Consider the following 23,012-nt stretch of genomic DNA (forward strand, 5'->3'; position numbering starts at 1 on the left):
AACTTTATTTTGTACTTATTTTAACAAAAAATTCTAGTAAAACTGGAAAAAATTAAGTGCAATTAAAATGTGTGCTGTTTTACAACGTTGTGAAGGGCAACATCTCTCTGGCAAAGAACCTACTTCGTCTGTGCGATCTCTACTGGTCGGGTATTTCATTGGCCAGGAAAATACATAATGTGTGTGAATAAATTTGTTTTGTTCCCTCCTTCACGATATATATATATTGATAGATTGACAGTCGCAGACACAAAGGCAACTGAGGTTTGTCCTCCACCACCAAGATTGAGGCAAGTCATTATGCCACCACAAGGACTTAAAGCACAGTGGCAATTTGGCATTCCAAATAGGGTAGAAAAGGGGAGAAAAAATTAAATATGGCAGAGAGATAATATAGCTGGTATGGGGAAAATAGGTATTGTTGAAATCATCATGATCCACAGAATACACAGACACCAACCATATGAATTTAGGACTTACAGTTCAAAAGTTACAGGCAAAAACACAAATTTGTTCACATCTTTTGACCCATAGATGATGCTGTCACGAAACTCTGCATGTGCCCTAAGATCATGGTGCTGATGAAGCATAACGTTTTTGGTCATCATTCAAAGCCAAAATATTCTTCTATAACCACAATTCTGAAGTTAATGGTAAATGGTCTGCAATTATATAGCGCCTTCTTAACCTTAACGGTATTCAAAGCACTTTACCCTGAGATTCATTCACCCATTCACACACACACATTCATACACCAATGGCAGCCATGCAAGGTGCTAGTCTGCCATTGGGAGCAACTTGGGGTTCAGTGTCTTGTGCAAGGACACTTTGGTATGTGGAGTTGTGTGGGTCTGGATTCAAACCACCAACCCTGCAATTAGTGGCCGACCCGCTCTACCAACTGAGCCACAGCCGCCCACCAAGTTTTGTTTCAATAAGACAAAGTGTTCCAGAGATACAGCCTCAAATCTGTTTTCACCTCATTAACTATGACTTTGCATAACTTTTCAACAAAGTATAAAATGTGTATTTATTCAATATGTGCCGCTCTACCTGGAGATTATTTTCAGACCTTGCTTGGCAGAATTGGGTAATATTTGAAGGAATAATAGTGAAAAAATTACATAACCCAAGATAGGGGCCACTGTAATGGGCAGAGCTTAAATATAAGGGGTCCATCTGAATCATCAAGAGGAGAGTAATCAGACAAAAACATTTTTATCTCTATGCCAAACTGTTCATAAGATACAATGAAAGAAAAGTGAATATTTGACATGGTGGTGGTGCTATAGAGTATGCCCTAGAGAACTCAAATTTGGTGTGCCAAATTTTATAATTTTCAATGTAGGGTTCATAGGGCTGCCATATTCTCCCAGCAAGAATAATAATAATAATAATAATAATACTAACGGATACAATTGGTGCCACAGCAACTTCGGTGCTTTGCCCCTAATAATAATAATACTAACAGATACAATATATGCCATAGCACCTTGCAGTGTAACTAAGGATGTGTAAAGCAGTCAATGGAAAGGAGGAGGCGAGAACCGGCTTGACAATATAAATAATACTTTTAATGATAAACTTAAAAGACAAACACACACGACGGACATGTCCGTAAGCGATTTCTCTCTCCTGCATAATCCTCCGCAGTTGGCCTTTATCCCTCTCGGAGGCTTGATTAGCCTGATAAGGGACCGAGTGTGTGCAGGGCATGCCTTTTGCCCCGTCTGCCGGCAGGTCATCCCCGTCTACCTGGACGAGGGAGGGGACAAGGGAAGGGAAACAGAAATAATTAAATAGGGGGGTACTTCCTGTAACAGTGTAGTACCCCCCAAAAAAACACTGTAAAATTTAAATGAGAGGGAAAAGGCCAACGCAGAGTGGTAGTGATAGAGAGAGAGGAGAGAGAGATAAAAAAAAAACACTTACTCGCCAGTTCTCCGATACACCGTAGCTTGTTCCTCGGCCACTCCTCCACCCTCTAACGGACGACAGCTGCGCCTCTCCAGGCGGATCGGAGGCAGACCTCCAGCCCCTGGTGGACGGAACACCCGCCGCGTTCTTGGGGAACAGAAGGGGTCTCCACTGCCCCTGGCAGCGGCCCTGACCACTCCAGGCGGTCGGTTAGGAGCCCCTTCTCCCCTCGCGGTTGGCGGCCGTCGTCCGCTTACAGGCGGGCAGGCTTTTCGTCCCTGCTCCATTGGGGTGGAAGGTCGTGGCGAGAACTCTACTACGGCATATCCCTCCTCCTTCCCGGGTTTTGGCACCAGTGTAAAGCAGCCCTGCCGCAGGATGTTTGTTAAATTTAAATCTCACTTTGAGTTGAATTTTTCATCCTTTAGGTGAAAATAATGCAGGATCTGAAGACAAGAGTGGATGAGCTCCAGGAGGAAAACAAGTACCAACTCAGCCTAAGGGACATGAGCTACAAGGAGAAGATCAAGGAACTCACTGAAAAATGTATTCAACAGATCAATTCACTTAACGCTGAGAAAGAGGTCAGTGCCATAATGAAATGCTTATGGAATAACACTTATGAAATGTACAATAGATAGAAAAAGTCTCAAATATATTTAATACAGTTTAATAAATCAACAGTTCATTTTTCACTGCAGGTCCTGAAAACAGAGAAAGAGAAGCAGCAAGCAGCCCATTTTAAAGCTCTATCAGAGATCATGGAGAAACATGCTAAAGAGCAACAGGACTTGGGTAAACAAATGGATCCTTGTTCCTTGTTTTGTCTTGTGAAAACATACATTTTTATAGGGTTTGCATATGTTATGACTTAATATGGATTAGGTCAGTGTTTCCCAACCTTTTTTGCCATAATTGAACAGCACCATTAGTACCTCAAGTAACCCTTCATCGACACTAAACCAAAGATTTGTATCAAAGAATAAACATATTTAACATTATTATAAATATTGATTATTATTGATCAATCAGTATTGGTTTGATCTTTTATCACCCCTTTATTAGTACCAATTAGGGTTGGGTATTTATAAGGATTTTTTCTGATTTAAGTAGATTTCGATTCAATTCAAATAATTTGAATCAAATTAATTTTAGTTATAATGTCTATTTTGCTTACATGAATTATTTATACAGGGGACCTTCTAATTTTTCAACTGTTATTTTATCATTAGTTTTCAAAAATTTTGTTCACAATTTAGCTTTTTTTTTATTATTTACAAATTCCATGTATTTCATCAATAGATATGTCTATTGTATTATACTGATATGTAGAACAAGAGCTAAAATGTACTAAGTACTCTCTCTTTAGGACTACCGGCAATTCAGCTAGTGAGCACATATTAATGAGAGAGAACGAGCAGTATTCGTTTTTTTGTTGTTGTTCTTGATCAACAAAAGAACAGAAAGGATATTAAAAGGGACATTATTCAATGACAGATTAATTGTGTGGACACACATTACACGGATCAAGTCAAACCAAACATTTACTCTCAACACACAGTGACTTCTATGGCCAACAATTCAACCTGCTTGTTGTAGTTTTAGTTTTTCTCTCAGAGTGAGTCGGTCTAACTGAACTTCTTTTTCACAGAATCAACCAATAACCAGAAGCTCATGCTGGAGTATGAAAAATTCCAAGATCTGCAGTTGAAACTGCATAACGTCCAGCAGGAATACGAGCAGCAGCTCCACAGCGTGGAGGAGAGCAAGACACGAGCCTTGGAGGAGATGACACAGCTTTATGAGGCCAAACTGCTGGAAAAGATTATGATGTTGACCCAGGTATAGACAACTGCTAAATGTTTAAAGTTGCCAAGCACTAATCCAGGGTTAGTTTTGCAATGTATCAAATATATAGTTTTAAGCGCCTAGTAAAACACTGATACGTAAACCAGACAAATACGGCACAGGTTTGTGTGCCAAATTTTCAAAACATTTGACCATTTTTGTCTTCTATTACTAATATTTTTCACACTCTCATTAATTTTTTTTTATTTATCTACTACATATGTCCAGCGGTGTATGTACATGCACCAAAGTAGATTTTGTTCATTTTGTAATTTTTGTGAAAGTTATGAAAATTCCCACCAGTGTCATTTCCAGCACATCAAACTCAAATTCTGTGTTTAATAGAATTCTGTGGTGGAAATGACGCTGATGGAAAGGACATTTTTGAACATCTTTTAAATAAAATGGCAGAGTCTGAGTTTTACTGAGGCTAATTTCAAAGCTATCAATATGTATCCTAAATACACACAGTTAAATAATATTTTCACACTTTTCTGTAATTTGGCAAAATGACTGCTTGATTGGAAATGACGCCCTAGTCTTCTCACATGTGATATTTACTTTGAGTTTTCTTTGTTTTCTTCAAAAGTCAGTTTTGATGAAAATCAACCCCTAGGACATGAAACAAAACACCCATAGATTAAAATGAGATATAATAGATTTAGTCTATGATTCTGATTCTGAATGAAATACAGATCTTATCTCTTTAGAGACAAGTGATCATAGAATAAAATAAAAAACAATAAAAATGATAGATCAAAGTCAGTTATTCCAACATTTTAGTGCATGAAATTCCCAGGTAAACAGTCTCATTTAATACATACATAATTTTATAAAATTATGACCTACATTTTTGCCTCTAAATTTTAATGAGAGTAAATGCTCATATGTTTCTTATTACACACACTTCACCTTGTGTCATTGTCGGACTCGGTACACAGCTTTTTCACTTCACAATGCAATTATGTACATTTCTGTTCAGAAATCATGTAGTTCGATTTTCTCCTGTTCTCCACCTTGCAGTGTCAGGATGAATCTCAGCATCAGGTTCGGGAGTTTGAGGAATACATAAAGCAAGTAGAGGAGGACGGAGATTTCGAGATCGAGGACATTCGCATGAAATACGAGCAACATCTTAGAGAAGAAAAGATGTCCAATGCTAGGCTCAAAGTTGAGTCAGATACCACAAAGAAGTCGGTGAGTGGCTATTTTCTTCCTCATGGTCTCATTCTTATTTTGATATGAAGAGTTTGTTCTGAATAAGCACATTATAGAATTAAATGAGATCAGCAATATCTGAAGGCTTTTGATTTTGATTTTATTTTTACAATTAAATGCAGTGAGCTAAACCTTATTTAGGTTGTGTTGTATGCTGCAGTTTTATAACCTGCAGAAGGAAATTGAGAATAGAAGCTTGGAGATTGAGAAGCTGAAGCAGGAAGTGCAAAAGCTGCAGGCAGTGATCAAATCACTGGAGAAGGACATCCAAGCACTGAAGAATGAAATGCAGCAGAGAGATGAGATCATACACGATAAGGTGGGCTCACATCGACACCTGCCACTAAGCAAATGAGGACCACTAAGAGGTTTTTTGAAAGCACAAATAAGGTTTAAGATTCAGCCTGTCATCATCACTGTCACTGACATCAAAGGTTTGCAATCTTATTCAGTGGAGATCCAGCATAGCACAGTGTTTGTCATGTTTCGAGCTGACTTTGCATTAGCAGACACTTCCTGTTCCAACTGCTGAGGGCACGCTGCACGAGTCTGTGTTTGTAGCTTGATAGCCTGCTTAGCTTTGCTTAATATTCTTATACGTTTTATCCTATGCCATTTTACCACATATTTACCGCTTTCATCTGCGTGTTTTTTACCGCACGCACCCGTTTTCTCTCCTTTTTTCTTCTTTCTTTTTTCTCTGTTTGTCTACATCTCACGTTTCGACTGTGTGGATTAGTTTTCTCCACTGTGTTTTACATGGATTATTGCATCAATCTCAAACATCTGCTGATCAGGAACCCCATTAAACCACATCGATCTCAAACCCTTTCTGCTCAAGAACAACCATAACAACAACAATAACAAACAACTGCGGTAAGTCATGGCATCCGCTCATGTTATTTCTTCCTACATTGCATGCCACATGTTTACTATACCTTCTTCTGTTAGCAGTGAGGGATTTACATTTGATAAATGTAAGGAATTAGTCAGGCTGACAGAGAAGGTTAATGAGTTAGAGACACGCATCTGAGCACTAGTGGAGGTCAGTGAGAAAGAGAAGCTGGTAGATACTGTTTTGGATGCATGTATTACAGCAAGCATCACACACACTTTGGTTCCGGCTGTGGAGCCGCCGCAAACAGGGTGATGTCTCGGCGGCATACTTGCTCAGCAACACCACCCTCCCGTTCCTGTTAGAGTTTCCAATCAATTCTCCCCACTCAGTGATGCACCCACTGAGAATCGTGTTGAAAAAGCCTTCGTAATAGGTGGATCTATTGTAAGGAGCATGAAAATAGAAACTCCACCCACTATTGTTAATTGCATTTCTCGAGCATCTGACATCAGATCAAATTTACAGTTCTTTAAAGTGCTGGCTAATGCTAAACGTAGATTTTCTAAAATTGTTATTCATGTCGGCACTAACGATGTCTGGCTTTGCCAGTCGGAGATCACTAAAGATAATGTTAAAGAGGTGTGTGAACTTGCAAAAATTATGTCATACACTGTAATATGCTCTGGCACCCTCCCTGCTCGTAGTGGTGATGAGGTTTATTGCAGATTAGTGTCACTACACGGCTGGATGTCTGAGTGGTGTCTGGAGAACAGCAAAGGATTCATAGACAATTGGAAGAGTTTTTGGGGTAGACGTGACCTGCAAAAGAGAGACAGACTCTATCCCTCCAGGGAAGGTTCTGCTCTCCTCTCTAGTAATTTGGCTCATAATCTTAAAAGTGATAGTATTTGGGAAGCAGACAAACTGGTTAATCCAAACATCTGCTAGCTGCCTTGAAATGTCACACAGATCACATAAACTAAAACATATAGAGACTGTATCACCTAGATATCATATAGAGACGGTGTCTGTTCCCCGTAATTATATGCACATAGAGACTACATCACCTAGATATCATATAGAGTCTGTGTCTGTTCCCCGTAATTATATGCACATAGAGACTGCATCACCTGGACATCATATAGAGACTGTATCTGTTCCCCAGAATTATGCAATCAACTGTCACAGCACCTCAGTAAACAGTGTCTTATAATTTTCCTTACAAGCAACTTCAATCCTTCGTTGTCATAGGTCATTAAGTGCTAACAAAACTTGTAAAAATCACAACATTACTACATGCATATTTGATCCAATACCAACTAGGCTCTTAAAAGAGGTATTCCTTGTCATCTTAGAATATCTTCTTAATATTACTGTCCTTAGGACATGTCCAAGAAACTTTAAAATGGCAGTTATCAAGCCACAGCTTTATCCTGGCCTATTATAGACCAATTTCAAATCTCCCAATTATGTTGAAAATCCTAGAAAAGCTAGTGTCCTCCCAACTATGTTCATTTCTACAAAGAAATGGTATATATGGACAATTTCAGTTAGGATTTAGGCCCCATCACAGTACAGAGACTGCACTTTTCAGAGATACAAATGACTTGCTCTTATCATCTGATCACAGCTGCATTTCTCTTCTAGTGCTTTTAGATCTTAGTGCTGCCTTCGACACGATATATCACGACATTCTCTTGAATAGGCTGGAGAATTATGTTGGCATTAGTGGACTTGCATTGGCATGGTTTAGGTCCTATTTATCAGAACCCTCTAAAAATAAGCTGCTAAAAGATCAGTAATATTGCTAAGTTATGACATATGCTCTCTGTTGCCAAAAAAATAATTAATGCGTTCATGACCTCAAGACTAGATTATTGTAATGCATTACTGGGAGGATTTACTGCAAGTTCAATAAAAAAAACTTCAATTGGTTCAAAATACAGCTGCCAAAGTGCTGACTAGAACCAAGAAATATGATCATATTAGCCCCATTTAATCATCGTTACATTGGCTACCTGTTAAATTTGTATTCATTTTCAAATTCTGTTAACTACATACAAAGCTTTGAATGGTCTAGCTCCACAGTACTTAAGTGACATTCTGTCACGTTATATTCCATCAAGTTCATTACGATCACAAAATGTTGGCCTGTTAATAGTTCCTAGAATATCAAAATCCACAAAATGAAGTAGATCCTTTTCTTATTTGGCTCCTAAACTATAGAATAGTCTCGCTAACACTGTTTGGGACGCAGACACGCTATAGACTAAAGACTCATCTATGTATCCAGGCATTCACCTTATTTATCCATCACCTCACAATTAGGCTGCTTTAGTTAGCTCTGCCGGAACCAGAAACATTTCTCAGAAACATTTCTCATAATCTATAATGCTGCAATAAATTGAATGGCATCTATGCTAATATTATTCTATTTGGTTCCCTGTCTCAACACCGGGATTCATATCCTGGGGTTATCAGAGCCAGATCCTGCTCCATTCTTGCTTGGTGTCAGACTTCACTGCTACATGTTGCTGAGTGATGACAACAAACTACAGCCGGTGCTAGCTTCAGTCTATTACGATGGACTTCAGAGGATGAACTGGTGCCAACTCCAACTGTAAGACATCGGAGACTTCATATGCCACTGCCTGAACCTTCAGAACCTGAGGATCCCACCGAACCTCACCAAAATGACCTGCCAGTTGAACTGCGATGCACCTCATGGACCTCTTCCTGATTCACCTTTGTCTATTGATGGACTACACTCTTGAAATGGAATACATAGACTATCAATTAACTGCCAAAAATAGCCTTCATCAGTTAACTAACAAAGGACAATGCATCTATGAGAATTTCAGCAGTTAATCCAGGATAGACTTCAAAGATTTTGGTCATTAAATTTACAGTTCATACAAAATCTTTGTTTAAACACTGGACCTTAACACTTACTTAGTTTAAATTTTTTAAACCATGACTTGTACTGCGCACAAATAAATAATATTGGCATTATTTTCATGCTGTTTAGCCAGAGGGGAACTGGCCCCCTCAGTGAGTCTGGTTTTTCCCATGGATATTTTTCTCCATTAACCATCATCTCATGGAGTTTTGTGTTCTTTGCCACAGTCGCCTTCAACTTGCTCTCTGGGGTTCTAAATAAAATTATTATTTAATTATTTATTTTTAAACACAATTTACAATCACATTTAATCAAATTACACAATGATGACTCTAAGACTTCATTTTCTGTTAATGCATAATTTTCTGTAAAGCTGCTTTGAAACGATGTGTGTTGTTGAAAATGACTTGACTTGACTTTACATGAGTTAAAGTGTTAGTTCACCCAAACATTCTCTCATCATTTACTCACCTTCATGCCATCTCAGATGTGTATGACTTTCTTTCTTCTACAGAACACAAACAAATATTTTTAGAAGAATATTTCAGCTCTGTAGATCCAGGGCAAGTGAATGGCGACCAAGTAATTCCTTTGACTCCAGTGGTTAAATCTAAGTCTTCTGTAGTGATGTGATTGTTGTTACACAGGTGCCAAAATCCAGGAAGGAGGAGGGATGCGCTGTAGTAGAGTCCTCGCCACTACCATCCACCCCAACGGAGGCCAGAGGAGCCCAGCCGCCTGAGAGTGGACGAATGTTAGCTGACCGCGAAGGGAGATGGGGCTCCTAACCGACTGCCTGGAGCGGTCAAAGCCTCTGCCAGGGGCGGAGGAGACACCCACCAGATGCTAAATGCGGTGGGGTCATGCCGACTGCGAGCGGGGAGGGGCTCCTGGCCGACCGCCTGGAGTGGGAGAACCGCTGCCAGGGGCGGGGGAGACCCCTTCTGTTTCCTGAGTATGCGAGGGGGCGTTCCGTCCACCAGGAGCCGGAAGACTGCCTCCGATCCGTCCGGGGTGGCATGGTTGTTGTCCGTTGCAGGAGTGGCCGAGGACCAAGCTACGGGGGCTCCCCGGCCTGAGAGAACTAGAGAGGAATGTGACAGGATGAAGGGCAGGGCCGGGTCGTGATTCTGCACACATTGGGCTAATCAAGCCTCAGAGAGGGATAAAGGCCAACTGGAAGCTGCAGTGCGGGGGAGAGAGATTTACGAACAGCTGTTCGACACCTTTGTGTGTTTGTCTTTTTGTTTAATTTTGTATTAAAATATTATTTATATTGTCAAGCCGGTTCTCGCCTCCTCCTTTCCATTAACCCCTTTACAACAGTAACAGTTCCAGAGACAGTTTAAACTATTGTGTAGCCTAATGTTGTACTTCATGCCTGTGAAACTATGACAGTTCTTATTTAATTTCATTTTAAAAAAATGAAAAATTGAGGCAATTCATATGAGTAATTCATTCGGGAACCACACTAGTAATGCTTTACAGTATGTTTTGATTCACTAAAATAAACCTACTCATAAGAGTCATTTATTTTGGGAATTGGACTACACTGGTAGCGCTGTATTATTCCACTGTAGATTCAAAAGAACCGGTTCATTAGAGTCATTCGGTCAGGGATCAGACTACACTGCACGCACTGTGTTTCGCACTGTAGATTCAAAAGAACCGGCTCATGAAAGTCATTAGTTCAGGAACCAGAATGCACTGGATGTGCTGTGTGTTTCATGCTGTAGATTCAGTATAGCGGGAGTATAGGAAGCACCATCAGAGTATTTTAGTACAGTGTTTCATCCGCATCGGTGGAAAGTTGCACATGTGGGAACCGTTAATAGAACCAAAAGTCATGAATATCATATGGTTCCAGTATTTTGGTTCTAAATGTTTATTTACCCTGAAATCAACCCAGTTTTGTTGAATTACTGACAAGTACACCAGACATAAACGCAAATAGCTCCCATTATAATCAATGATGCTGTCTACACTGGATGCATGAGTCATGTCGCGTTGCGTTTCGCAGACAGTAAACGGCCATTTTGTGTCGCACGCGCTGGCACTACTCCTGCCAACAAGACAAATAAATTGTTTAAAACCTTCGCTTTTGCACGTCCAGTGTAGACAGCATCAAGCCATTGCAGCACGACGTGGCAACGCTCACGTCCGATAAAGACAGGTGTTTATGTATCAACTGAAATATGATAACTTTTCCCTCTAGTGCTACTGATAGAATGTGAGCAACCTACAGGACATGGGCTCTGGTCCCATTGAAAACAGGAAATAGTCATTTTCACAAAAGTTTGCCTTTTCGACCTAAACATTTTATTTTCACTCCACCGAAGGTTAGGTTTTGTTATATGTTCAACAATACTTCAAGCTTCAGCCACTGGGGGCAGCAATTCAAATTTTGGTAAGCCCAGACCAATTTCAGCTGCAAAACTGTCAACCCACTCTCTCTGAATTAAAGGCGCCATAAGACATTTTAGTCGTTCTATCTCCCTCGAGACTGAACCGTTGATTTAGCCATGCTCCCTCTTTCCAAAACACTGCACCGATACGGTTAAGACTGACACAAAGCATGTTCCCATGATTGTCAAACACAACAGTAGTGAAATAGCACCCTCAACTGGCAAATTATAGATCAGAACATGGCATTAAGCCTCGATAATTCGCTGCAACTTCCAACACTATTTGAAAGCACAAAATGATTGACCTGCAGAAAGCGCCTCAGACACCATCTGATTGGCTACAGAACTACAGTAATATGTCCACGGTCCACGGACACTTTTTATTTGACTTTTTACAGAGTTTATAACTGACAACTGACAAACAGTAATTGATGTGATCTCAGGGAAGCTATTTCAGTGACATATTTCAGGGAGTAGGATTATTTTTTGCATACTGTACCTTTCCATGAAAAAAATATCTTACAGCACCTTTAACCGTGAGATCATTTTGGGGCACATTAAAGCAAAGAATCATAATTTCTGTGTCAACAGGAAAAGAGCATCTATGACTTGAAAAAGAAGAACGACACACTTAAAAATACAGTGGCAGTGATGGAGTTCAAGGATGAGTATTTACAGGAGCAGATTGAGCCAAAAGAGAATGAAATCAAAGTGCTGAAGGAACAGATGCAAGAGGTGCGGAAAACATATTCTTTATTGCTGCATATCTGAAATCATCAATGTCATATTTCAATACACACATTTTGTGTGTGTGTGTGTGTGTGTGTGTGTGTGTGTGTGTGTGTGTGTGTGTCAGATGGAGGGAGAGTTGGAAGAGTTCCAAAAGAACAACACACAACTGGAGCTGAACATTGCTGAACTGAACTTAAAACTGAAAACCAAAGACAAAGAAATGCAGAAAGAGATGCAGAAGGTTTGTATGTGTACTGCACTCACCAAAGGGTGATAAGATAAGTCATGATGAAATGCGAATCACTGTTTATTGAGCAACACTTACTCTTACAAATTAATTATGTATCTGACTCACATCAGACCATTCTTGAAATATTTAAAATTAGTTGACTATGTGTCACATTTTTCATTTCTATATGTATAAAGATAGTTCAAATTTAACAGTTGACTATTAAACTTTTCTTTAAATTCAGAATCTTGAATTGACTTTCAGACATTTTGGGTTCACCATTTATTCCACACCAGCAAAATAATCACAGATCCCACTAATGTAAATTGCCTGTTTTGCACTGCAAAAACGTTAAATCATTTATTCTTCTCCAGCTTCAGGATATGGGGACTCTGGTGCACAGGTTTAAAGCTGACCTTCACAAATGTTTGGACTGCATTCAGGAACCCAAAAAACTGAAGGAAAACATTCGAGAGCTCTATAAATGTTATGTCCAACAGTCAGATGTGGTAAGCTCAACACACTCTGGTCATTATTAATGCTCTGATTGGTGTGATCTCCAGTCTAGCATACATTAATGATATTTGACTGTAGATAGACGTTGTGGGGTTGGACACAGACAGCCAGGGGGAAAACAGCAGACAGAGGGAGCACTTCGAGAAGATTATCGCTTCACTGAAGAAACAGCTCACCAGAGACACAAACCTGCACCAGGCCAACAATGTGAAGCTCATGAAGGTTAGAGAAAGACAAATGAACTATCATGAAATCCTTATATAATTGTGAAATGTAAGTAGGTATTATTAGATTCAAACTGGCTTGACGAATAGCTATGTGTAAATACCTCTGGAAGTGTCCTACTTGTTAACAACATACTTGAGGTAAAACTGAACTGCAGAATACTCACCCTGACGGACTGTTTATTGTTGCTGGAGATTTCAACCATGCGAATCTCAAGACAGTGCTCCCTAAATTCCATCTGTATGTGGACTTTGCAACGAGAGGGGCGAACTCTCAGAGAGGCAAAGCGCGCACACGCCCAGAGAATCCCCAGTCACTTCCAGGACAGTGGCGACACACGGCTCATGTGGCAGGGCATCCAGGCCATCACCAACTACAGGACAACATCAGTTGCCTGTGACAAAGATGCCTCCCTTCCAGATGCTTTGAACAACTTCTATGCTAGGTTTGAAGCACAGAACGACGTGGTGGCGAGGAAGACCACCCCTCCTCCCAGGTGCTCTGTCTTACCATGGCTGATGTGAGGAAAACTCTACGTAGAGTCAACCCATGGAAGGCTGCTGGACCAGACAACATTTCTGGCAGAGTGCTCAGAGGATGTGCAGACCAGCTAGCAGATGTTCTTACCGACATCTTCAACATCTCTCTGAGCAGCGCCGTCGTTCCAACGTGCTTCAAGGCCACCACCATCATCCCCATGCCAAAGAAGTCTTCAGTGTCCTGCCTCAACGACTAGCATCCCGTCGCACTCACACCCATCATCATGAAGTGCTTTGAGAGGCTCTTCATGAGGTACATTAACCCACCACCCTCCATCTGGCCCTCACCCACCTAGATAAAAAGGACTCATACGTTCAAATGCTGTTCATAGATTTCAGCTCAGCATTCAACACAATTATTCCTCAGCACCTGATTGGAATGCTGAACCTGCTGGGCCTGGACACCTCCCTCTGCAACTGGATCCTGGACTTCCTGACTGGGAGACCTCAGTCAATCCGGATCTGGAACAGCATCTCCACCACCACCACACTGAGCACTGGGGCCCCCCAGGGCTGTGTGCTCAGTCCACTGCTGTTCACTCTGCTGACTCACGACTGTGCAGCAATGCACAGCTCGAATCACATCATCAAGTTCGCCGATGACACGACCGTGGTGGGTCTCATCAGCAAGAACGATGAGTCAGCATACAGAGAGGAGGTGCTGCGGCTAACGGACTGGTGTAGAGTCAACAACCTGTCCCTGAATGTCGACAAAACAAAAGAGATGGTTGTTGACTTTAGGAGAGCCCAGAGTGACCAGGAGAGCCTCACCTGGTCCCTCAACACCAGCTCTATTACTAAGAAAGCCCAGCAGCGTATCTAATTTCTTCGAAGTCTGAGGAAAGCACATCTCTCATCCCCCATCCTCACTACATTATATAGAGGGACTATTGAGAGCATCCTGAGCAGCTGCATCACTGCCTGGTTTGGGACTTGCACCGTTTCGGACCGTAAAGCCCTGCAGAGGATAGTAATTTTTAGTAATTTATTGTACTGTCCCGTACTTTTTGCACACGTTTGCTCGTGCACTTTATATAGGTATGTTATTTAGTCTGTGTAGTCTCATGTGGTTCTATGTTTGTCCTATGTTGATTTTGTGTAGCACCATGGTCCTGGAGGAACGTTGTCTCGTTTCACTGTGTACTGTACTAACTGTATATAGCTGAACGACAATAAAAACCACTTGACTTGACTTGACTTGACTTTATCAATTTCCTTTCAATATAATGTGAAAATTTCACACCTGACACCTTAATGAGTAAATTTAAAGAAATTGAGAAGCTCCTGAATGTTCTGCGCTAATTGGCATGGCTGTCTTTATAGTTGTTGCTGTCTGCAGTATCATTTTCATCTGTGTGCAGGAGAATGTAGCTCTTATCAAGGAGATCAACGACCTGCGTCAGGAGCTGCGGACAGTCCGTATACAGCTGCACAACTACGAGAGTCAATGCACCCTCAACAAAAGGAGGACCAAGAGCTCCACAAACACCAGAGGTGACCTTATATTATCTCTCATACACTAAATGAATGATCAAATTTCAGGTGTATGATGTGTAGCTACAACTGTTAAAATGCTCATTTAACCTCTAATGTCTTAAACTCTGATGAGCTACACTGATTTAACATTGACATTTACATATCATATCATTATTTTAAAGCTTCTTAGCTGCATTTCTTCTTCCATGTTTCCGCAGCAGCTTCGGCAAGGAGCAGCGGTTCGATGACACAGCTGAATTTTGAAGAAGAAGCAGAGAAGATCATCCAGCTTCAGCGACTGGAGATCCAGAGGCTCAAGAAGGAGATTGACGGCCAGAGACCCTCATCCAGAACCAAACTACCACCACTCACCAACTAAATGTGCTTCCTGTCCTTCATTTCTGATTAAACCATCAAATGCTGTAACAGAATTCTCTTAAACAGTTTTATTTAGATGTCATACAGTGTTTGGTTGCTTGAGAGAAAATATGAAATGTGACTTGTATACCTTAACTTCACCAGATTCAAATGTAGCCTGCACAACACTTACATTTTCAAAACGTTGGTCCATTAAAGCTTCATTAGGGCTTCTTACACTTTAAATTGTTAACCCAGTGTCATTTTTAACCCCAATTAAACATTTAATGAATGGATTAACATTCTTATTTGCATATTTATGAGGTCAATAGCAATGATTGGATTAATAAGGCTTGTGACATAAATTTGTGACGATAACGTATAAACCTTTAAAGACAGACCTATGAGCACAGAGGTTGTTAATCAATGGTATATGCTTCTGTTGAAGCCATCAGTCCACGTTATTTCAACGTCATTTAAAAAATAATCTGTTTAATAGCAGAATTTCTGGCTAAGAACAACACTACCCATTGGCTGAAGAGAAAAGTTCCGTCATTTAGTGAATCGCTCTGCAAATTACGTAATCGGGTTTGTCTCCCTGCACTTCCAAACAACTTTTTAATACTGTATATATCTGAATATTTTGCAATAAAATTAAAACATTGTTTTCTCCATTTTCATGAGTGCACAAGGTGCAAGGATACGTGCAACGACTGTGTGCTTGCGTCTTATGCACTTTTTGTGAGAGCGCTAATTGGAAGCGCAATTTTCTTGCCAGCGCAAAGTGCAAGTGGCTGTTGGTAGGAGTGTTTGCTACGGTGGCCCAGTAGTGCACAACACAACGAAATTCAAAAAGCAAACATAAGTTCACAACACAACGGAAACAAGCCACAACACAACGGAGTAGCCACAACACAACGGAAATGATCCCGACCACTAGGGGGCAGCGTCGGCACTAAAAAGCCGATATTTCACACACACAGCGTCAAACTCGGAGGAGAGGAGAGGAAAAACACATGTGAAAACAAAGCAAAAGCAGGAAAATGAGTCGGAAGCACAGCAGCATTTGGAACCACTTTAATGATGTGGACAATGTTAAAGCACAGTGTAGAATTTGCCAAAAAAAATATCGCATAAAGCCGGTTCTACGCACAACCTACACCGGCATATGCGAACTGTGCACCCAACTGTGAAGCTAGCGGAGCTTCGAGAAACAGCTTTTTCTTTAATATGGGTTCTATTATGTTCAGATTGTATTTGTTTTGAATGTTGTTTCTATACATTAAAAAGTTCTAATGCAAATGCTTAATAGTATTATTTTTTCATAACAAATCAATTTTTCATAACAAAGCATTTTTCAAGAAATTGTGAGACATTGCGAGTATGATTTCATTTAATAATGAATTAGAATTGTTTTCACACCTATCATAGAGAAAACATTTTTTTTTTAAAGAGCCGTTTGTGAGCCAAAAGAGCCGGCTCTTTTCAGTGAGCTGAGTCAAACGAGCCGACTCACGAAAAAGAGCCGGATTGCCCATCACTAATCCAGACCGCCAGCGATAACGCATGGGAGATTGAGAGCAATTTACCGTTTCCGGAGACCACCTGTCCCCCTAGTGGTCGGGAGCATTTCCGTTGTGTTGTGGCTATTCCGTTGTGTTGTGGCTATTCCGTTGTGTTGTGGTTATTTCGTTGTGTTGTGGCTTGTTTCCGTTGTGTTGCGGCTTTTTTGCGTTGTGTTGTGGCTTGTTTCCGTTGTGTTGTGAACTTATGTTTGCTTTTTGAATTTCGTTGTGTTGTGCACTACTGGGCCACCGTAGGTTTGCACTAAGTGTGGGCGTATGCACGGAAACTGTGGGTTTATTGTAAGTTAATGAAGTTGTGCAAAGTGCAATTTTCCATTTTTCGGAGAAATAGATTGTATGAGTGAAAAGGTGGATATAACGTCATTGAGGAAAAAGATGTGGTTATTTATACACTGCCGTTTTTGGAGCAGTATATATAGTTAACCTTGTGTAAATTGTCATGTGAACATTTAGCTTTATGCTAAACTAAAATGCTATTTCTAGCACTTTTACATGCACCTGTTACCAGCGATTATTTTTTTTTTATCAAGAAAAATCCACGTTCGATCATACATATGTGTGCGTATATATATATATATATTTATTTATTTTTCTCTATGAAGACATTTTATATTAGAGCAAAGATATACTTCAGAAATCTTATTTTGATGATAGTTTTTTTAATTATTTTCCTGTAAAAAAAAAATCTAAAATAATAATACTTTTAATATAAATGCTTTTTTGTCTTACTGTACTGGCAGTCAAAACAAGTGCGAAAAATCTGCCAGTGATTATTCATTTAAATCAAAGTATTCATATTATGCTACTGACCTTGAGTAATTTTACATTTTCCCATCATTTTTAATTGAGTTACGGTATTCATGGGATTGTACTTCTTCCCTCATTATACAGTAAGTCACAATCTTGTAACATTTTCATTTTGCACAATTTTCAAATATTTCTCAGCTTCAAATCAAAGATTGTAATGTTGTGATTCATCAGAGCTGGTTGGTTTGGTTTATGGCTTAGAACTTTTAGACGGATTTAATGAAATCCCTATGAAAAAAATGAATGGCACTTTTGCACTCTTTTGTGGGTGCATCACTGTTGGACATATCACATGGTGAATCTAAATGGCGCTTGAAAGTTTCTGCAGCTGTACAAAGCGTATGGATATTTAATCAGGGCAAACAGTGAGGCATTTTATGATTGGTTGTCTGTTGCCAAACAATTGTGATATGCTTTCACTGAATCATTTCACACTGCAAGTGATAACTCTCTTGCCTGAGCATTGCTATGTGGTTCTGGGTGGTTTCTAGGGAATTGCTAGGGTGTTCTGTGGGGTTGCTAGATGGTTGCTTACTGGTCCAAGTCAGAAAAGCCCACCCCCAAGTCTCAAAGTTGTTCTGACCCTAGATATGGTTTGGGGCCCTCCTTCTGTGTAAATCTATGGGATTTTGTGATTGGAAAAATAGGGAAGTCTGATCACATAGAAAAGTAATAGCAAACCTCTCCTCAACAAACCACATGATGTGAGGTGTGATTCATGTCCATCGCACAAACGGTGCAGGACAAGTTGCATGCCAAATTTTAATACTTCAAACGTCTAACCCTATATGAGCAATCAAAATTGTTTTTCTGCCTTAGTAATTGTGCCTTAGTAAGCACCACTACTGCTCTACATTTACTGTAAGCACATGCCACACTGCTATTCTGGACCAATCAGATGTTGCCTCAGTGAACTGTATATAAATACAGATCATGTTGGAATGAAACTGGTTAAAAGGAGGAGAAGAGTGGCTCTATTGTTGCTGGGATGCAGCAAACTTATGTCATATGAATGACACCGTCCTTACAGTCACAAAATGTCCATTATGCTGAAAGTGTGACATCAGAGCTTCACTTGGTGGGATGTCCCTCCAGTTGACCTATTGTCTTTCTCTTGAAAGGCATCCTTGCTTATTCGTGTCAGTGCTGAACCACAACCATGTGAGTGTGTCTGTGTCTGTGTGTGAACTTGTGTGTGTTCTGCATTTGTGGACATGCTATTTAGTGTGTCATAAAGAAGACAATGAGAAACCTCTTATTGTCCTGGTGGAATGTGAGAGGAGAAGACAACGGTTGTATGTCATCGGCCCAAGAGCTTGGCATCAATGTCCAGTCTGCTTGCACCGTGACACACCAGAGAATAAAAAAGGCAGGTAAACAAAAAAGAGAGAAAAGCAAGAGGTGTGACAGCATGAGTATGGAGTGTGAGTTTGTCTTTTAGTACTAAACTATAGTTTTCTACATCAAGACCATATTCAAGACAGGGACGGAAATCTGCTGCTAGGGACAGATGATGATCATGTGGAAGGTTCATGACGTTACAGTTCCAAAATCCGGTGATAATTTTGAACCTGAATCAAGGAGTGGATGCACTTGAGACATGCACAACTGATACAAGGTGAGGAAACTCTGCATTTAGTAGAAATAAGAATTGAACAGGGGAATAATATTTATTAATAGTATGATTAACTATATGAATGAAATACTTTAAAGGGTGTATTTGTGCCATTGTATGAAAGTGAAAATGATCAAATTTACAAACTATTGTTTAATAATTATAAGAAATGTTTATTTTATATTAAATGTAACAATAAATATTTTAGGAAAATATTAAAACATTAAACATTAAAAAAAATGAATACATGGCAATATTATAATGGATGCCACAATTTATAAAGATTCCCAATGAGAAAATACATTAGCGCATTTCCATTAGTCCAGAGTTGCCATATGGCAACATTGTAGTTTTTCCATACTATATATAACATTACTATTTTTTACATTTCTGTAAAACTATGTTGGATAAAGTTGATCAGTTAACAACAAAATATAATACATTTATTAAAGATGCAGTATAATATATATATATATATATATATATATAGGTGAAACTCGAAAAATTTGAATATCGTGCAAAAGTTCATTAATTTCAGTAATTCAACTTAAAAGGTGAAACTAATATATTATATAGACTCATTACAAGCAAAGTAAGATATTTCAAGCCTTTATTTGATATAATTTTTATGATTATGGCTTACAGCTTATGAAAACCCCAAATTCAGAATCTCAGAAAATTAGAATATTACATGAAATCAATAAAAAAAGGATTTTAAATACAGAAATGTCGGCCCTCTGAAACGTATAATCATGCATATGTACTCAGTACTTGGTTTGGGCCCCTTTTGCATTAATTACTGCCTCAATGCGGCGTGGCATGGATGCTATCAGCCTGTAGCACTGCTGAGGTGTTATGGAAGACCAAGATGCTTCAATAGCGGCCTTCAGCTCTTCTGCATTGTTTGGTCTCATGTCTCTCATCTTTCTCTTGGCAATGCCCCATAGATTCTCTATGGGGTTCAGGTCAGGCGAGTTTGCTGGCCAATCAAGCACAGTAATACCATGGTCATTGAACCAGGTTTTGGTACTTTTGGCAGTGTGGGCAGGTGCCAAGTCCTGCTGGAAAATGAAGTCAGCATCTCCATAAAGCTTGTCTGCTGAAGGAAGCATGAAGTGCTCTAAAATGTCCCGGTAGATGGCTGCGTTGACTCTGGACTTAATAAAGCACAGTGGACCAACACCAGCCGATGACATGGCTCCCCAAACCAACACAGACTGTGGAAACTTCACAATGGACTTCAAGCATCTTGGATTGTGTGCCTCTCCATTCTTCCTCCAGACTCTGGGACCTTGGTTTCCAAATGAGATGCAAAATTTGCTCTCATCAGAAAAGAGGACTTTGGACCACTGAGCAACAGACCAGTTCTTTTTTTCCTTTAGCCCAGGTAAGACGTTTGACATTTGAAGCCCATGTCCAGGACCCGTCTGTGTGTGGTGGCTCTTGATGCAGTAACTCCAGCCTCAGTCCACTCCTTGTGAAGCTCCCCACACATTTGAATGGCCTTTTCCTGACAATCCTCTCCAGGCTACGGTCATCCCTGCTTCTTGTGCACCTTTTTCTTCCACACTTTTCCCTTCCACTTAACTTTCTATTAATGTGCTTTGATACAGCACTTTGAGAACATCCAACTTCTTTTGCAATTACCTTTTGAGTCTTTCCCTCCTTGTGGAGGGAGTCAATGATGGTTTTCTGCACAACTGTCAGGTCAGCAGTCTTCCCCATGATTGTGAATTCAACTGAACCAGACTGAGAGACCATTTAAAGGCTCAGGAACCCTTTGCAGGTGTTTAGCTGATTAGAGTGTGACACTTTGAGCCTACAATACTGAACCTTTTCACAATATTCTAATTTTCTGAGATTCTGAATTTGGGGTTTTCATAAGCTGTAAGCCATAATCATAAAAATTATATCAAATAAAGGCTTGAAATATCTTACTTTGCTTGTAATGAGTCTATATAATATATTAGTTTCACCTTTTAAGTTGAATTACTGAAATTAATGAACTTTTGCACGATATTCTAATTTTTCGAGTTTCACCTGTATATATATATATATATATTATAGAAGAAGCATACCAAAATGGTATGTAGGTGTCTCCCTGTCTCCCTCTTGGCGACAAAACCAAATGTCACGTGGCTTAAAAACAGCATATTATTGGTTACCTTAAAGACTGCCCTTTTATTTCCAGCAATGCATTTTATGTGTTAGCTAGCTTTTTTTGAATGGTGAGAAAGTGGAAGAAATGTCTATTTCCAGTTAAGCTGTCTGATACAGCTTAAATCAGTGCAAAATGTCAGTAAACATGTATTTATTTATTTTTTCAGCACAAAACCAACCTCTCAGAATGGTTTAACTTGTTGATTGGTGTTTAAGCAAACATTCCTTAAAGGGATAGTTCACCCAAAAATTATTTAGTTACTTACTCACCCTCATGCCATCCCAGATGTGTATGACTTACTTTCTTCTGCTGAACAAAATTCTTCTTTTTAGAAGAATATTTCAGCTCTGTAGGTCCATACAATGCAAGTGAATGGTGACTAGAACTTTGAAGCTCTGAAAATCACATAAGTGCATATTAAAAGTAATCAATAAGACACCAGTGTTTAAATCTATATCTTCAGAAGTTATATGATTGCCGTGGTCCTTTTTAATATAAATCTCCATTTACACTTACACAAAATGTGAAGATTTATAGTAAAAGAAAAATATTAAAATATTGATCTGTTTCTGGCCAAGAGTGATTGCATTTCTCTAGAAGAATATATTAAATCATTTGAGTTTTGTGGATTATTTAAACTGCCTTTATATGATTTTTGGAGCTTCAAAGTTCTGGTCACTATTCACATGCATTGTTTGGATCTACAGAACTGAGATATTCTTCTAAAAATCTTTTTTGTTATACAGAAGATAGAAAGTCACACATCTGGGATGGCATGAGGGTGAGAAAATGATGAAAGATTTAACATTTTTGGTTGAACTATCCCTTTAAGGCTTCTAATATTAATTGCATTGTCTCATTTATTATTACAGTTCAGATTCAACAGTGGAGAAACGCTTGAGATGGAGCTGCTCCCTCTGAGTGTGCTGAGTCCTGGAGCTCCTCTCCATCTGCAAGTGGATCCTTTGTGGCTACAGCGTCAAGCTATGGAGGATCAGGTGGAGCTGTGGTGGTTCAACAAACCGCATGTCTCTATCTTGTGCTACTGCTTTTCAGTAGCCATGATTCTGGGCCTGGGCTCGACTGGTGTGGGGCTCCTCTCGAGCGCCTCTTCCGCAGTGGGGCCCTCTGCACTGTGGCGCTTGGGCGTGGGTTCAACGCTCTGCTTCCTGGCACTGGTGGTGCTCCTGAAGCAGCTGCTCAGCTCAGCTGTACAAGACATGGACTGCATACGAAGCCGGAGGCGCATCGAACAGCTGCGGACTGGAGGAACTGCGGATCCCGTGCTGTTGCTCTTCACTGGCTTGGCACTGGTAGTCTGTGGGACCACACTGCTCAGTCTCACTCAGTCTGACATGCTTCTCTCTGGGGTGATACTCCTGGCCAGCGGGGGCGCTGTGGTGCTGGGTGTGATGGTATATGGTGTGGTGGTTTATGTACAGGGGAAGAGGAACACAAGAAGGCGAAGACAGCGGCGAAGGGTAAGAGTATATACAGTGATGGGGCAAAGGAACAGACCATGGAGAGATTCGACATCCAGTCAGTCGAATTTGTTATGAGAGGAGAATCGAAAAGAGGGGAAGAAGAGAAGGGTGCAAGTGAAGGTTAGAAGTTAAGAAGTCACAATCACTGACCAATAAACTC

The 23,012-nt window shown here is 40.0% G+C and overlaps 2 protein-coding genes across 2 annotated transcripts in view; both read left to right on the top strand.

The window, feature by feature from the left end:
• Positions 1-15,802, top strand: part of cfap57 (cilia and flagella associated protein 57) — a 32,103-nt gene extending 16,301 nt beyond the window's left edge. Inside the window, exons 12-22 of the mRNA XM_052133526.1 lie at positions 2,346-2,501; positions 2,619-2,712; positions 3,569-3,759; positions 4,789-4,962; positions 5,144-5,302; positions 11,717-11,860; positions 11,982-12,098; positions 12,461-12,595; positions 12,681-12,824; positions 14,728-14,860; positions 15,061-15,802. Coding sequence (XP_051989486.1) covers positions 2,346-2,501; positions 2,619-2,712; positions 3,569-3,759; positions 4,789-4,962; positions 5,144-5,302; positions 11,717-11,860; positions 11,982-12,098; positions 12,461-12,595; positions 12,681-12,824; positions 14,728-14,860; positions 15,061-15,221 — 1,608 coding nt within the window. The 3' untranslated portion in view covers positions 15,222-15,802. The remainder of the gene's footprint in view (positions 1-2,345; positions 2,502-2,618; positions 2,713-3,568; positions 3,760-4,788; positions 4,963-5,143; positions 5,303-11,716; positions 11,861-11,981; positions 12,099-12,460; positions 12,596-12,680; positions 12,825-14,727; positions 14,861-15,060) is intronic.
• A 3,022-nt stretch (positions 15,803-18,824) lies between these two features.
• Positions 18,825-22,966, top strand: tmem125b (transmembrane protein 125b). Its single transcript, XM_052134806.1, has 2 exons — positions 18,825-19,210; positions 22,241-22,966. Exon 2 carries the CDS (start codon positions 22,271-22,273, stop codon positions 22,925-22,927), a length of 657 nt encoding a protein of 218 aa, XP_051990766.1. The 5' UTR covers positions 18,825-19,210; positions 22,241-22,270; the 3' UTR covers positions 22,928-22,966.
• Positions 22,967-23,012: the final 46 nt, after the last annotated feature.

Source organism: Xyrauchen texanus, chromosome 9 (assembly GCF_025860055.1).
Source record: "Xyrauchen texanus isolate HMW12.3.18 chromosome 9, RBS_HiC_50CHRs, whole genome shotgun sequence".
NCBI classification, from domain to species: Eukaryota; Metazoa; Chordata; class Actinopteri; order Cypriniformes; family Catostomidae; genus Xyrauchen; species Xyrauchen texanus.

Bases quoted from the DNA above. Each gene is read 5' to 3' on its own strand.
- tmem125b (XM_052134806.1), top strand. From the start codon at position 22,271: ATGGAGCTGCTCCCTCTGAGTGTGCTGAGTCCTGGAGCTCCTCTCCAT.